The sequence below is a fragment of the Bos taurus genome, chromosome 2 (assembly GCF_002263795.3).
Source record: "Bos taurus isolate L1 Dominette 01449 registration number 42190680 breed Hereford chromosome 2, ARS-UCD2.0, whole genome shotgun sequence".
Lineage (NCBI taxonomy): Eukaryota > Metazoa > Chordata > Mammalia > Artiodactyla > Bovidae > Bos > Bos taurus.
Window position 1 is genome coordinate 131,667,649 of NC_037329.1, and position 14,860 is coordinate 131,682,508.

At 38.9% G+C, this 14,860-nt stretch overlaps 1 protein-coding gene across 21 annotated transcripts in view; it reads left to right on the top strand.

Moving 5' to 3' along the window:
- The window catches only part of EIF4G3 (eukaryotic translation initiation factor 4 gamma 3), a 354,574-nt gene that overhangs the window by 184,433 nt on the left and 155,281 nt on the right, over positions 1–14,860 (top strand). For 12 of the 21 annotated variants that reach the window (XM_024982993.2, XM_015460874.3, XM_059880202.1 and 9 more), the window contains 4 exons: positions 3,485–3,505; positions 4,408–4,587; positions 5,359–5,473; positions 14,611–14,708. In XM_024982993.2, the coding sequence (XP_024838761.2) occupies positions 3,485–3,505; positions 4,408–4,587; positions 5,359–5,473; positions 14,611–14,708 (414 nt within the window). The remainder of the gene's footprint in view (positions 1–3,484; positions 3,506–4,407; positions 4,588–5,358; positions 5,474–14,610; positions 14,709–14,860) is intronic. The other 9 variants (XM_059880198.1, XM_059880208.1, XM_059880199.1 and 6 more) reach the window with 1 other exon arrangement.

Sequence of the window (14,860 nt, forward strand, 5' to 3'; positions counted from 1 at the left end):
ATTAGATAAATTTTCAAAGGAATAAAACACTTGATTCCTATATGAGATTCAAATCACAACTGTAAGAGTACACAGAGAAGTAAAGAGCATGACTTATTGCCAGGTTATGTATAAAGAAGATTAAAGAGTTTAAGATGATTGTAACTCAGTACTAATTGGTAGTAAAATGTTTTGACAAAGGAGCTCCTGTGATCCTTGTTCATTAATGGAAGCATAATTGGCCAGAATAAAAGGGAGATATTGTTCCTTTATTCTGCAGCAGATATTTATTGAGTGAGGGCCTGGCACATTCTGGGCAGACCTGGAAATTTATATTCGGCTCTCTACTTTGAGAACTTTGAGCAGTGGGAGAAAATTGAGGAGAAAAGAGTAAGCTGTTTAGGGAATTTAAAAATCTTAGTTGGAATGACAAGGGGTTCAGAGTGGTGATTGACCTGGAACAAAAAACAGTGATAAGTTGCCAGCAATGGCAGGTTGTCACTTACAGAGAGGAAGGATTTGACTTCAATGTGAGTTTTGGGAGGGTAGATGTCAGACCAGAGGATTGGTGGTTCAAAAACGTTGGAGCCAATAGAAGGAAGAACTTTAGTGGTGTCAGAACTCCCATTTAACAACACAGTAGAACTGTGTTGAGTTGCTAAAGTCTGATAACACCAAAGGCATGTTATTTAAGAGATTCAAACTTTAGGTATATGGTTAGACTAAATGGCCTGTACTGTGCTTCCAGAAGCAGGACGTGTTGCTTCTTTTAATGATTCTTCAGCACTCAGTGGAGAGGAAAAAGTATTCAGAAGCACTGGAAGCAGTTTGGGAAAGCCTGTTCATATCCACACTTTTTACTAACCTGTGGTTTGCTGCCATGCCTGCCCACTGTTAAATCTAATGCTGTATTTACAGTTGAATGGTTAAGAGGGAAGAGAATCCATATCTTTTTATTCCTTTGCATGTCCAGCCATTATACCTTTTCCTCTGTGTGTGTGTGTGTGAGAGAGAGAGAGAGAGAGAGACAGACAGACAGACAGACAGAGAGATGTGGTTTTTTTAAAAAGAAGAAACAAGTTCCAAATAGCCTGTCACTGTAAAAATCTTAGTGCGGTAAAGCTGAGTAAATGTAAGCCTGTTAAATGTACCAGGGATAAAAAAAATGTATGAACAAGTTTCAGTAACTCTGAAGGAAATAGAGAATTAAGAGTCTTGTAGGAAGAAGAAATTTGTTTTCCTAACTGATAATACATGAGTTTTCATGAAGTGATTGATGGGGTGTTTTTGTTACCAATAATCAATTATGATTGATGTGCTACCCGTTAGCGTAGTTTGATAAATGTCCTGGCACATGCCTTCAGCTTTTGAAAAGAATTCTTCTGACTGACATATCACATGTTTGAAATTACAAAGGGTATTCTGTTTCATGAGAGGTAAGAGTGTGTAACAGTTACAAGTACAGGCTCAGAACCTGAATATGTTTAAATTATACATGGGAGACCTTTAGGATGTTACTAATCTCGCCATCCCTCTCAATTTCCTCATATATCTATCTAATAGTGGTGTTAATAATAGTATCTGCCTTAGAGATTTGTAATGAGGATTAACTTAATATGTATATGTAAAGTGCTGAGAGTGGTACCTGGTAACTGAAAGTGCTATATGAATCTTTATTGATGTTATTTAGTGTGCATGTTTAATACATTTTTTAGTTTCAAAGCTGAAGTCTTAGTTTATTTAAAAAAAAGTATATTGTATGTCCACATAAACACAAGTTTAGTGTTTTACTGGCTCAGGTATATGTTATTATGAGTATCATTAGAAACATTTGTTTGTTTCTCTTTCAAAACAGCTAAAGCAAACAGTCTTATCCTGTTCAGAAATCTCCTTGAGTAAAATGTAATCTCAGTTATTCTAGACAAGCTGGTTAAAAATTAGAGCAGAACAGTTAGAAGACAGTGGTAAGAAAAGTGGTTATGGGAAAACTGAACCCCTATTTTTCTTGTGAATGGAATAAGTTAATGGAATAGTTTCCTTTCTCCCTCTAGCCCCCTCACGTCCCTGTAACACCATGTGTCTTCAAAGGCAATAAGTACTTTGACAAAAGTAGTTGATAATAACCACAGTGGATCATCACGTGTGTGCGTTTGATCCTCTCCTTGTCTTGGCTGCCCTCTAGAGTTCATGGAAGGGAATCTTACAGAATTAATCGTATCCATTGTGCCTGACATCTAGGAGTGCTCCATATATTGAGCCAGATGAATGACCCTGCTCTCCTTGAGTCTTGTAACAGCTTTGTGGCTCCTGATACATGTACTGCGTTACAAAAAACGCCTCGGTTCATTCCTGAAGTGTGGTTACAGCTCACATATGTTGATGAAAAATAGATTCTGTCTACTGTGTACTTAAGAGAAGTGAAGTCTAGCATGGGAAGTTTACTAGTCCAATGTTCTTGTTTTAACTGACAGAAATTCTTGTGTCTGTCACCAAAACTGTGTCATTAGAGATAATTTGAAGACTATTGTCTCTGTAATCCAGCCCAGGCTCCTCCTGCTTCTCGAATTTTCTTTTCATCTTCACCAACTACTCTCTGGTTTTCCCCATTCACTTCATTCTCCTGCTATACCTTCCTGTCTGTTCCTTTTCTGTCCCTTATTCTCTTTAGGGTTTTCTTTGCCCTGGGGTATGAGGGCTGAATGGGGATGAGCCTTGGGCACTGGATTCCAGGTTTTCCAATTCAACACAAGATGAAAAGTTACTTCCTACCACCTGTGGGTAGCTTGATACTCAAGAGTAGGACATGATAAAACCTGAGCAGGCCCAAAGGTCAGACTTGCCTTTATTAGGACCAATAGCAACACTCACATCTGGAATCATAAGACAACTCGGGAGGTTTTGGAGCTGAACATTTTTAGACTACTACTGTATTTCCCATTTTAAACCTGTAGGTGGCCTCTTACATACCTAGTTAGTTGAAAAGAGCAAGTTTCTGTCATAAGGAATCTGGTAAAAGTTGACAAGTTTAGGTGTTTCTTAGCACTTTCACAAACTTGAAAGTAACCAAATGGCACTCCTCCTGTTAATGCTCGTCTCCACTCAAGATGAAAAGTAGGTCTTAGCTGAATAACTAATGCTGAATCATATCATGGGGGTCCATGAGAGCCAGGAATAGGCCTCTGTAGTTCCAGCTGTGCTTGTCCAGTAAGCAGACATTTCCTTCCAAGCTGTTAAGACTTGTGGCTGTACTATTAGAATATTTTTGCCTCTGGATTTATTTACTTTGATTAAATGTCGTTTGATTCTTGAGTTCCACGTGCCCTTGAATTCTCAAGTGGAGAACTGTCATTCTGACTTTCTGATCTTTCTTCTTCTCCTATTATTACTGAATAGAAAGATGTTTTTGCTGAGCTGCATGCTATGTCCTGCCCCTTCCTACTGATCTGTAAGCTTTTCCATTGGCTTTCTTTCTGTTTCCTGCTGCTTTCTTGCTTCATAATTGAAGGGAGGATTCAGACCCATCCAGGTAACAAACTACCGGTTCTGCATGGCGTCCTTATTTCTCCATTCCCTTATTATTGTCCTAAGAGCGAGAGTGACTGTGTGCTGACGCATACGTGCGCTCACAGTGGGAATTTCCTATTGGTATATTGTTTCAAGGCTTTTAAGCCCGCAGTGAGAACCATAAACAACCACAAGTACTGGTTGCCATTTGAAAGTTCCTTCCAGACCATTCAAAGGCCTGTCTAGATTTTCTACTTTTATCGCAAACTGTTTGAGAAAGCAAAACTGGGTTCAGTTCCGTATGAGATTGCCACTGTTTTCAAAATGAAGGCTTTTCCCATTATATGTCAATTAGCATGTGACACCCTCACAGTTAAGTTTAATTTAATTTGACCTCGATAAACTGAGATGAAAGTTTTAATGTCCAGACAGATTTTTGTTGTTGTTGTTATTGTAAATGTTTTATAAATGACTTGACTGGTATTTTTTTAGGGGACTACTTTAGCTTTTAATAAGTTGATAATGAGCCATCAACTCTTCATGAAAGCAGGAATGCTTTTATATAATACAGCAGAACAACTTTTAGAGAGATACCAACTGCCCCTTTTGTTATATTTTACCACACGTTTTAACATTAATCGTTTGTGGTATAGAACTTTTAGTTTCAATTAGTTGAGACTTCATTTTAAAAGTGAAATTGCCCTACTGTTTTCAAATGAGTGACAACGTTGATCAAAACTTGAATTAGTGTGGCTGGGCCTCATGTAGAATGTTTTTTTTTGTGTGAAATGTTATATTGTATTTCTAATTCAAGTTATTAAGATTTTTGTTAGTGGAAAAAAAGGAGAAAGCTCATGATAGTAAAATCTATATACTGCCTTTTGTAAAAATAAATAAATAAATCTTTTTTTCTCCCCTCCTCAGTTTTTCCAGAGGCCTCAAATACAGCCTCCCAGAGCCACCATCCCGAACAGCAGCCCTTCCATTCGACCCGGTGCACAGACACCCACTGCAGTGTATCAGGCCAATCAGCACATCATGATGGTTAACCATCTGCCCATGCCGTACCCAGTGCCCCAGGGTCCTCAGTACTGTATACCACAGGTAAAGTATCTCTCAGATCCACGTGGTCTGTCAGTAGCAGCGTGGGGATTAACTCAGATTCTCACCAGGGGGAGCAGGGAGGATGGCTTATGGCATCGATTTTTAGTGATGTGTGAACTTTTTTGTTGGATGTAAATCTAAGCCATTTTGTCGTTTTTCATAATATTGTTAAGGAGGTATTTTTTTCATCTTTTGAAATTTTCTAAGATGATAGAGAAATTGTTTTTATATCCTATCTTTCCCCCAGTCCCTTACCCACAGTCAGTTGCTCTAAAGTAGACTCAGTAACTAGCTGTTCCAGGGATGTTGTTCAATGTCATTGAAAGCTGTCAGCCTGAAATAATTTTTCAGTGAGCTGACATCTGCCTGTGCTCTCATTTGCTATATGACCGTTCGTAAGGCACACCTTTTTCTTCATCCTCATTGCATCTTTTTTAAAATTGAAGTATAGTTGATTTACAGTACTGTGTTAGTTTCAGATGTGTGGCAAGTGGTTCAGTTATACCTATGTATATTTAGTTTTTTAGTTCCTTTCCATTATAGGTTATTACAAGATACCGAATTTAGTTCCCTGTACTATACAGTAAATCCGTGTTTTTGTCTACTCATTGCATCTTAATGGACAGCAAGCATTTTGAATGTGTTTAACAAAGTGACTTCACCTCCTTTAAATGATTCTCTCTCTCTCACACACACATACCCACCCCTTTGTTTTTCCATAGCAAGCTGCTTTCATGGTATTTATCAGTGTCTGTAACTCCTCTCTTCTAGTACCGTCACAGTGGCCCTCCGTATGTTGGGCCACCACAACAGTACCCGGTTCAACCACCAGGACCAGGTCCTTTTTATCCTGGGCCAGGACCTGGGGACTTCCCCAGTGCTTACGGTAAGTGTGAAAATTTGAGCAATTTCTGCTAGTGTGTTGTGCTCATTCCATTTTGTTGTGTAGCAGGGCGGTTTAGATAGTGAGATTTGGTGGTGTGAACGTGAAAAGTGTTAGCGCACAGTCGTGTCCAGCTCTCTGCGACCCCATGGACTGCAGCCCGCCAGACTCCCTGCCCACGGCATTCTCCAGGCCAGAACACTGGAGTGGGTTGCCATTCCCTTCTCCAGGGGATCTTCCCAACCCAGGGATCAAACCCAGGTCTGCTGCATTGCAGACAGATTCTTTACCATCTGTACCACAGGGAAGGATTTTTAAACAAAATGTTGCAAACAGTTCTGACCTGAAAGCTTTGTTTTAAGAGAGTGGCATATAAGGAAAGAGTATTATAGAAATGTATTTAGTTAATGACACCTTCTGAAGGAGCTAGTAATTCTGTCCTGAAAGAGCCCATGTCTCAGTCTGATGTCTCCTACCAGCTCATCATTACCTAGATTTTTACTGGATTTTTGCTAATGGCATAAATATACCTTATCTCCCTTTCATGATTTCTTTTTTCCTAAGCATTTACCAAAACATTAGCTGATGTTTTCCCACTGGAATGTGATATTCATGAAGGCAGGGAATTTTGTTTGTTTTGTTTACCGCTCTATCCCTAGTACCTCGAGGACAGTGACTGGCAGGCACTTAGAGAATATACATGGGATGCCTGGATTTAACTCAGAGTACCTGTGATTCCTTTTCTGCAGAATTGTGGTGATATCTGAGTCATGGGGAGGTTTTGAGAATTAGTTAAGTGAAAATGCCTTGAGAAACTACAAGTGCTTTGAGTGTACCAAAGCAAGCACCATGTTTATACTTGGTGTGTGAACCAGTGCTAAACCAGGAGTAATAAAAATTACTTATCTTATTCAGTAAGCATCTGTGACATCCCACACTTGTTTTATTCCATAGAAAGCCAATTTTAAGTTGTAAAATCAGTGAATACTAGAAAAATTAAACTTTAAGAATCAGTAAACATCAATCTTCTCTGTTACAGCAAGGAAATATTAAAATTTTAACTTGTTCTTTTAAGATGGTTATCTGCCATAGAAAAACATGTATCCAGTAACTATTTTCCTAACACTGGGATTAGTTCCTCAGTTAAAAACCTTTTAGAATAATCTATGGGTATTAGAATACGCCAAGGAGATTTCCCTTAGGTTTTCAGGTGAAATAGGCAAAGCAGCCAAGTGTTTGCCTAGCTTTACTTCTTTTAGAAAAGGAAAACCTTCCTGTTACTTTGAAACTGCTGTTTCAAAATGGTATTCTTTATAACTTCATTATATGTCTCAGATATATATATGTTTATTTAACATGGCTTTATTAAGTGATATTTTCACTAAGAAATACTTGATATTTTCGGGATAATGAACATACTCACATATATTTTAAAGGCAAGTTGTATGTGCACATTACTCAGCTTTGACATAGAATATTGCTAGCACTGTTGAGGTACTTGTACACCTTGAACTTAACTTTTAAGACACAGTTTCACACAAGTCTAGTGTCTTTGTACTTGTACACTTTGTACTTGCTCTGAAAATTATTTTGAAGTGTAAATTTGGCTGTTGTTATCTTGAATTAATTGAAGAGAAAAACTTCAAGATGAGATTATCTCTCACAGTAAACATGCTAAAATTAATAGTATTTCTTCTTTAACCTCATGTTGCAAAAGGAATGCAGGTATATCTTTGAATTTATAGAATCATTTTGAAAAGTATCTCACCTACCGGGGTCCAGCCCCGGTGGAGTCGGGTTTCGAAGGGGAGACAGCTTCGGCGATCAGGATACGATAGAATTAAAGATATCAAGAGTGGTTAAATAAGGATAGCTCAGTGGGAAAATTCAGTGGAGAAAAGAGGCTGAATAACTTGGTTTACGTGGAAAGCTAATAAAATTCCAAAATAAGGAATTTGCGTCACCTACGTAGTCCGCAGGCGTCCTCCCGTTCTCCCGAAGGAGAGGAGATACTAAGGCCTCCACGGTCAGATCTTAGAAGCCCAGGCAAAATTAGTAGGCTTGACGAGCCTCCACACCCCAGATGGAAATTCAGCCAGAAGGTGAGAGAAAGAACAACATAGGGAGACCAAGTTCGGTGAATAAGGCCCGCACTTTATTTTCCAAAGTAGTTTTTATACCTTAAGTTGTGCATAGAGTATAATGGGGGAAGGGGTAGAGTCAGCAATAAGCCAGGCTTTCTTCCTGCTAACTTATCATATGCAAAAGTTTAGGTGAATTACATCATCTTCTGGCCAAGAGGCCTGTTAACATTTTAAGATCCTTTCTTTAGAAAACTTATTTTTCTCTAAAGGTGATTATTCTAAAGTCAGGCGCCACCCTCCAAAAGCATTAGATAAAGTTGCATTCCTACAGGGCAAAGGTGTGATGGGCTATAACAAGAAAAGAATTAACTCAAGGGTCCAATGTTACAAACATTAAAGGTACTACTTACATTCCTATACACCAATTATATTAATCAGTACACTGCCAGGGACACAGTAGGTAAAGGATAAGGAAACTTAGCAGCAAACATTGGCCCAACAAGTGAAAAACCCTTCATCAGTACAATTTCTAATCAATCTTTTAATTGCTCAAAGGAATCTGTATTTAGACAGTTTAAACACTCTTGTCATGCCCAGGAACTTTATTAACTGGAGCTGTAAGTTAACTCTTTTTCAGAGAGAGGTGGTGGTGGACAGCCCCCCGTAAAGTCAGAGGTGTAGGTGAGAGCACAAAGCAGAAAGTAGGCAGACTCTGGTTTTGGGGGTAGATGCTCGAGAATTTCCAAGAGGACTCCTGAGGCTCCATCCCGCCTTTGTGTATGCTGAGCCTCCTTCCTCATGACCTTTGCCACGGGCGGAGTCTACTATTTATTTACAGATCACATAAATGACTTTCTGACTCACAAAATATCATCATTATTATAAGTCTGTGCCAGGCCTCTTTCTTGCTCCTAGTACTACTGCTGTAGTATATATGGAAACAATATAGATGAGTTTAACAATAGGGAAATATTTTAATGATGTGTATATACAGTATTACAACATTTTGGTTTTAATTATTGAGGTGTAATTATATCTCAGATATTGTTAATGTCTGTTCTTTTTGATAGATAATCTTTTTCCCCAGGAAATTCTTACTTAGATCTAATAAGACACTGAGTAGGTAGTTTATCACCTAGATTAAAACACTATTTCCCTAGTTTCCTTAAGATTAGAAAGACAATTTAAAAGTTTTCCATTTTGAAAGTAACCAATGATGGAAAGTACAAATAATATAGATAGGACATAAAAGGTTGAAGTAGTCAGTTTCTCTTCTTCCTTACTCCCTAAAGAAATAATGATTTAACAGATTGATATATATTTTTCATTTGTTTTAAATAATTTTAGAGCAAATGAACTTAGACTGTTTTTAATGTTCTGAAACTTTCCAATTTTTCCCACCATCTCACAGTGTATTCATGGACATCTCTTCATTTCATCACATTTAGAATTTGAAGCTACATTTATTCTAAGAATAAATCATAATTAATCTTTTCTCTGATAGAACTTTAGGTTCTTCTTTTGTCCTTTGGGCAGACGTTTTCATTTTAAAACATGTCACTAGTTAATATGCTTTTATCAGAATCAAAAGTTGTAATCTAATGGTTCCCATCAATTATTGGTCCTTCTGCTGTACTGCTTTATGTCAGCTGGCATGGTCTTATGGTCTTGAAGCCATAAACATTCCCTTCTATCTCCTCTTTTTAGAAACTCCCTTTCTCTTACCTTTCCACTCCTGTTTCTTAATTCTTCTCTGATTCTGGTGCCTCCCTTTTTCATTGGGTAAATGTGGGTGTAGGGACAGGATCCTAGTTCTGTGTTCCAAAGCCAAGAGTCCTCTCTTCTAGTGCAGAGGACCTTCTTTTCTCTGAACTGGCTAGGAATGAATCCAAGACTTGTTCACTCCTGCCCTTCTGCTGGAGTTTGTGAGTTGAGTGGACTGTGCCCTCTCCCCGCACCCCAGAGTTCTTAGTTCTTCATCTGTAACGTTGGAGTTCACTCCGTCATACTAACAGTTTACCCCCTGCTTGGTTTAAACCTTGAATAGTGATTCTCAAAAATATTAGCTACATTGAATTCCAGTAACTAAGATCATAGAGTTTTGTAGAATATTTGCAGTGTTTCTACAGTGTTGAGGGAAAAATAACTAATGAGTAGTATTTGCTCAGTGTCACTTTTCAATTTTTCTCTTGTCAGTGTTTTCTAAATACTCTGATATGTGTTATGTCAGAAAAATACCTCATGGAGATAAATTATTTCCAGGCCAACCCTAGTTGGTGATTGCCCAAAGTGAAAAATACACTTTTGGGGAGCAAAACGATGTGGTTAATGGTGGGAGTGATGTTGGGAAAGAAAAAAAGGGTTGAGAATTTGCAGTGGTAGATGGCCCCATTTTCTCTTCAAACTGGTGTACTCTCCTTCTTTCTCACTCTGTCATGTCATTTCCTTTTCCTTCTGTCATCTTCTTTCTACTCTTTTCCTGAGTCTCTGTGGGGGCTTGGGCACCTGGTTGAGTTCTTAAGAGCTGAGGGAGTCATCGTCCCGCATGGTTTGTGTAGGTGGGTAACTTTTGGCATCAAATTTAGTTTGATTGTGTTTTTGCAAAGCAGCAATACTGTGTTCAGTGATGAGGTTATGTACCACATTATTATTATGATGGGTATAATACAGGATACATTGATTTTATGTGCCAACCTGCATACTTAACCACTATATTTTCTTTGTTTCTATGGAAAATTGAAGATTTTTGAAAGGTTTTGGAAGACCTGCAATATATAAGACATTTGGGCTAGGTATTTTCTGGAATGTAGATGTTGAGGTATTATTCGCCCTGCCTTTCAGAATTAATTTGTGTGGTGTTTATGCTTGGGGTTTTGCCAATGAGAAGTAGTCTGATTTTTTTCCCCAGCCCTTTCAATATCTTGGGCAAGTAAAATAAATAGAAAGTAAAATAAAGGAGGAAACATACGTAACTATTACATTTAAAATTTTGCCAGTAAGGCTTTTAAATAAAACTGCTATTTATTGTATTGTTTCATATAGGAAGCCCACTTTAATAACAAAGGAATAGGACTGAAATAATTTTAAGGCAGGAACAGTCCTTTCCAATAGTGTCCAGGTTGGCAAGCTTATAATTATATGTGTGTATATTTTGTGGTTATTATTTTATAAATATTGCCATGTATTATTGACAACTTTTGTATAGACCTGGGTTCACAGAACCACTGATAGAATAAGAGTCAGCAAGCGTTTTCTCTGATGGGCTGTGTATAGTAAATAGGTTACGCTTTGCAGATCTGCTGCAACTGTTCAACTCTTCCATAGTAGTGGGAAACCAGTCAGAGAGAGTAGTGTTGTCTGTAGATATCTTCCCATAATACTTTATTTACAAAACAAATGGTATTAAGCTGAATTTGGACCTGCTGATGTAGACAGATCTACCTCCTTCCATGAATAGGAGGTCCAGAAACATTAAGTAATTTGCCTAATATGTGCATGCATATGTATATGCAAATGAGGTGATTTACATTTTAATAGAATAGATAAATGTTTTTTAAATGTCTTTGCGTATGTAAGAGGTTGGATTAGGTTATAAAGTAAAACTATTGTCTGGTAGGGCAGAAGGCCTGCTCTGCTGGGATCTACAGTTGATTAACTGTTTTACTAATTCAGTGTTTAATCACCACCATATTGAGACTTGGAGAAGGCAATGGCACCCTACTCCAGTACTCTTGCCTGGAAAATCCCGTGGACGGAGGAGCCTGGTAGGCTGCAGTCCATGGGGTCGCTAAGAGTCGGGCATGACTGAGCGACTTCACTTTCACGTTTCACTTTCATGCATTGGAGAAGGAACTGGCAACCCACTCCAGTGTTCTTGCCTGGAGAATCCCAGGGACCAGAGAGCCTGGTGGGCTGCCGTCTATGGGGTCACACAGAGTCGGACACAACTGAAGTGACTTAGCAGCAGCAGCAGCAGCAGACTAAGACTATTCCTATTCTCTCAGGTTTATTCAGCTGGTATTTATTGTGCATATATTGTACATCAGCTTCTGCCCCAGTCATGGTGACTCGAAAATATTTCATTAGAAGAATCTGATTTTTTAAAGGGATGTTTCACCTTTTACCTTTTCAATCTTATTTCACTTAGCTTAAAAAATATGGCAGGGTGAGCAAATTGTATTGCTTGGGTAGCAGCATTTGACACCAATTTTAGGGTGTTGTTTTCTGAGTTTGGGAGCTAGTGACATAATGTGGTAGCATAGAATTGCTTATTTGAGTTCTACTTTGTTAGTTCTTTGCTCAGTACTAGAGGATGGCTAAAGTGTTTTTTGTCTTTTAACCTATTCAGAGGGCTTCCCTGGTAGCTCAAGACTGTCAAGAATCTGCCCACAATACAGGAGACCCAGGTTCAGTCCCTGGGTTGGGAAGATCTCCTGGAGAAGGGAATGGCAAGCCACTCCAGTCTTCTTGCCTTGAGAATTCCATGGACAGAGGAGCCTGATGGGTTGCAACCCACGGGGTCGCAAAGAGTTGGGCACGACTGAACCACTAACACACACATACACACAACCTACTCAAGTCCTAGTCATGCTGTTAGATCAGCCCTGTTTAGTTATTTTCCAAATCTGATTCTCAAAACCAGATTGATACCTGCAGAGTTCTGATACTGAAAATCATAGTGCTTCCAAGAGTTTTCCACTTGAAGATTATTATGATAATGGTGGGATGTTGATGTCGATAATGACAGTGATAATAGAGCTACATTATTTGACTTTTTACTAAAGTACCAAGGATTTTTACCAGTATTAATACCTTAGTACACATTTGTCCTTCTTGTTACTTTGGCTGCTAAAGGCCAGCCATGCCTTATGTACCCGTCATGTATGTATATACCCATTTAAGGCTGTTTACTCTGCAGTTCTCGTCTGTCTTTCCTGTTAATATCATTTTCTTCTCCCTCTGCTGGATTAGTTCCATCAGCATACAGGTATACTATTTCATTCCCATCTTTTCTTAAAAAAGGTTTGTTTTACTTCATATTTTTGTCCACCCATAGCCCATTTTTCTACTTCCTTTTAAAGCTTTTAAGAAAAAGAGCTATCTATAGTGTCTTCATTTTCTTTCATCTCATTCATTACTGAACCCGCCCTAATGAGGATGCACACTCCACCCCAGTCTAAGCAACTTTTGTCAAGGTCACCAGTGAATTTCATTATGCTAAACCTTACCTGACGTCCCAGTACCATCTGACATAGTTCAGCGCTCTGCCCATTCTTAGACCGTTTTCTTCACTTCAGCCGCTGCCTTGGTTTTCTGCTTCATTTCCTTTGCTGCGTTTTCTTCATATCTGTGGCCTCTAATCAACATAAAGTGCCTTGGTAATTCCGTGGTGGTCCAGTGGTGAGGACTCTGTACTTTGACTGCTCTGGGCCCAGATTCAATCCCTGATCAGGGAGCTAAGATCCCACAAGGCATGTAACACAGCCAAAAGAAAAAAAAAGGTACTACTTTAAAAAATAAATAATATAGAGTGCTTCAAAGACTAGTCCTTGGGCTTCTTTTCTGTTTGTACTCATTTCCTGGGTTACCCAGTGTCATGGTTTAAATATTGTCCGTATAGTCTAATTCCAAAACGAATACCTATTCTCTGGCTCCGGACTTGAGCCTCTTTTTGTATATTTGATATCTTGGTTTGAAAGTCTGATAAGAAGCTCAAAACTTTTCATGTCCAAAATTGAACTCTTGATTTTTCTGCCCTAATGTCTTACTTTTCCTCATCCCAGTAAATAAATAAATAAATAAATAACACAATAAATAGAACCTCATTCTTCCATTTGCTCAAACAAAAGACCTTAAGAATTTTCCTTGACAGTTCTTTCTCTCATACTCACATCCCATCCATTAGCAAGTCTGTAGGCTGTCTTCAAAAATATCCAGTATCTGACCCCTTCTTACCACCTCTACTATAAGTACTCTGGTTTAATACTAATTGTAATAATAGTCAAAGTTTTGAAAGCTAAAAAGGATTCATTCAGGCAGAAGGCCAGTGTAGTCAAAGGCATGAACAATGTTGAGATTGATGTACACAAGGGATAGGAATAGGTTGTCCCTGGAGCAAAGGTGTGGAGTTTGAGAATGGTAGAAAATGTAGTTAGAAAGGTGGAACCTGGATACTTAGTGAAAGTGAAAGTTGCTCAGTTGTGTCCGACTGTTTGTGACCCCATAGACTGTAGAGTCCATGGAATTCTCCAGGTCACAATACTGGAGTGGGTAGCCTTTCCCTTCTCCAGGGATCTTCCCAACCCAGGGATTAAACCCAGGTCTCCCACATTGTGGGTAGATTCTTTACCAGCTGAGCTATAAGGGAAGCCCTGGATCCTTAAGTATCTGGACTTTATCTTTAGGCTGCTTTTTACCAGCCTTTTTACAGCCCCAACAATAGCATTATTCAAGCCTTTATGATGGCTCCCTGTGGCAGTGGTTCTCTGCAAGTAGAGAGAAGAATTAGACCACCCCAGCCCACATGATATTGGAGAAGGAAATGGTAACCCACTCCAGTGTTCTTGCCTGGAGAATCCCAGGGATGGGGGAGCCTAGCAGGCTGCCGTCTATGGGGTCGCACAGAGTCGGACACAACTGAAGCGACTTAGGAGCAGCAGCCCACAAGATGATGAGCTGTATTATCCAGCCCCTGACCAAACCCACATGCAGAACATATTCACACAAACCTTAGTTTGAAAATCACGTTTGGAGGCAGTGAGCACCCAGAGTAGATTTTTTTTTAAAAGCAATAACTCTGGTGTCAGTTTGTAGGAGTTGGTTATTTAATTGCTTTTTTCTAGTGGATGCTGAAAAAGAAAATATGACTGTTTGGGAATCATTCTTTAACCACTTAGTAGCTGAAAGGGGTGAGCTAGTGGAAAGAGATAAGTGAGAAGGATGCTTGTTTTTTTACATTTTTAAAACTAATTGTCTAGATTCACAGTGTCATTACCAGTCTTATAGTTGTTGACAAAGTAACTGAATGCTTTTTTTCACTGTTTTCTAATTCCTTAGGAACGCCTTTTTACCCAAGTCAGCCAGTGTACCAGTCAGCACCTATCATAGTGCCTACGCAGCAGCAGCCCCCTCCAGCCAAGAGAGAGAAAAAAACAGTAAGAGATGTTTATTAGTTTTTCTCATTTTAAAATTGAATGTCCATTTTCTATCAAGTAAGTTTACCTACACCTGTACTAATTACTCACCTCAGTTCACAAATGAGGGCTAATTTTTGTTCCTCCCTTATATCCTGTCCACTACACCTGGA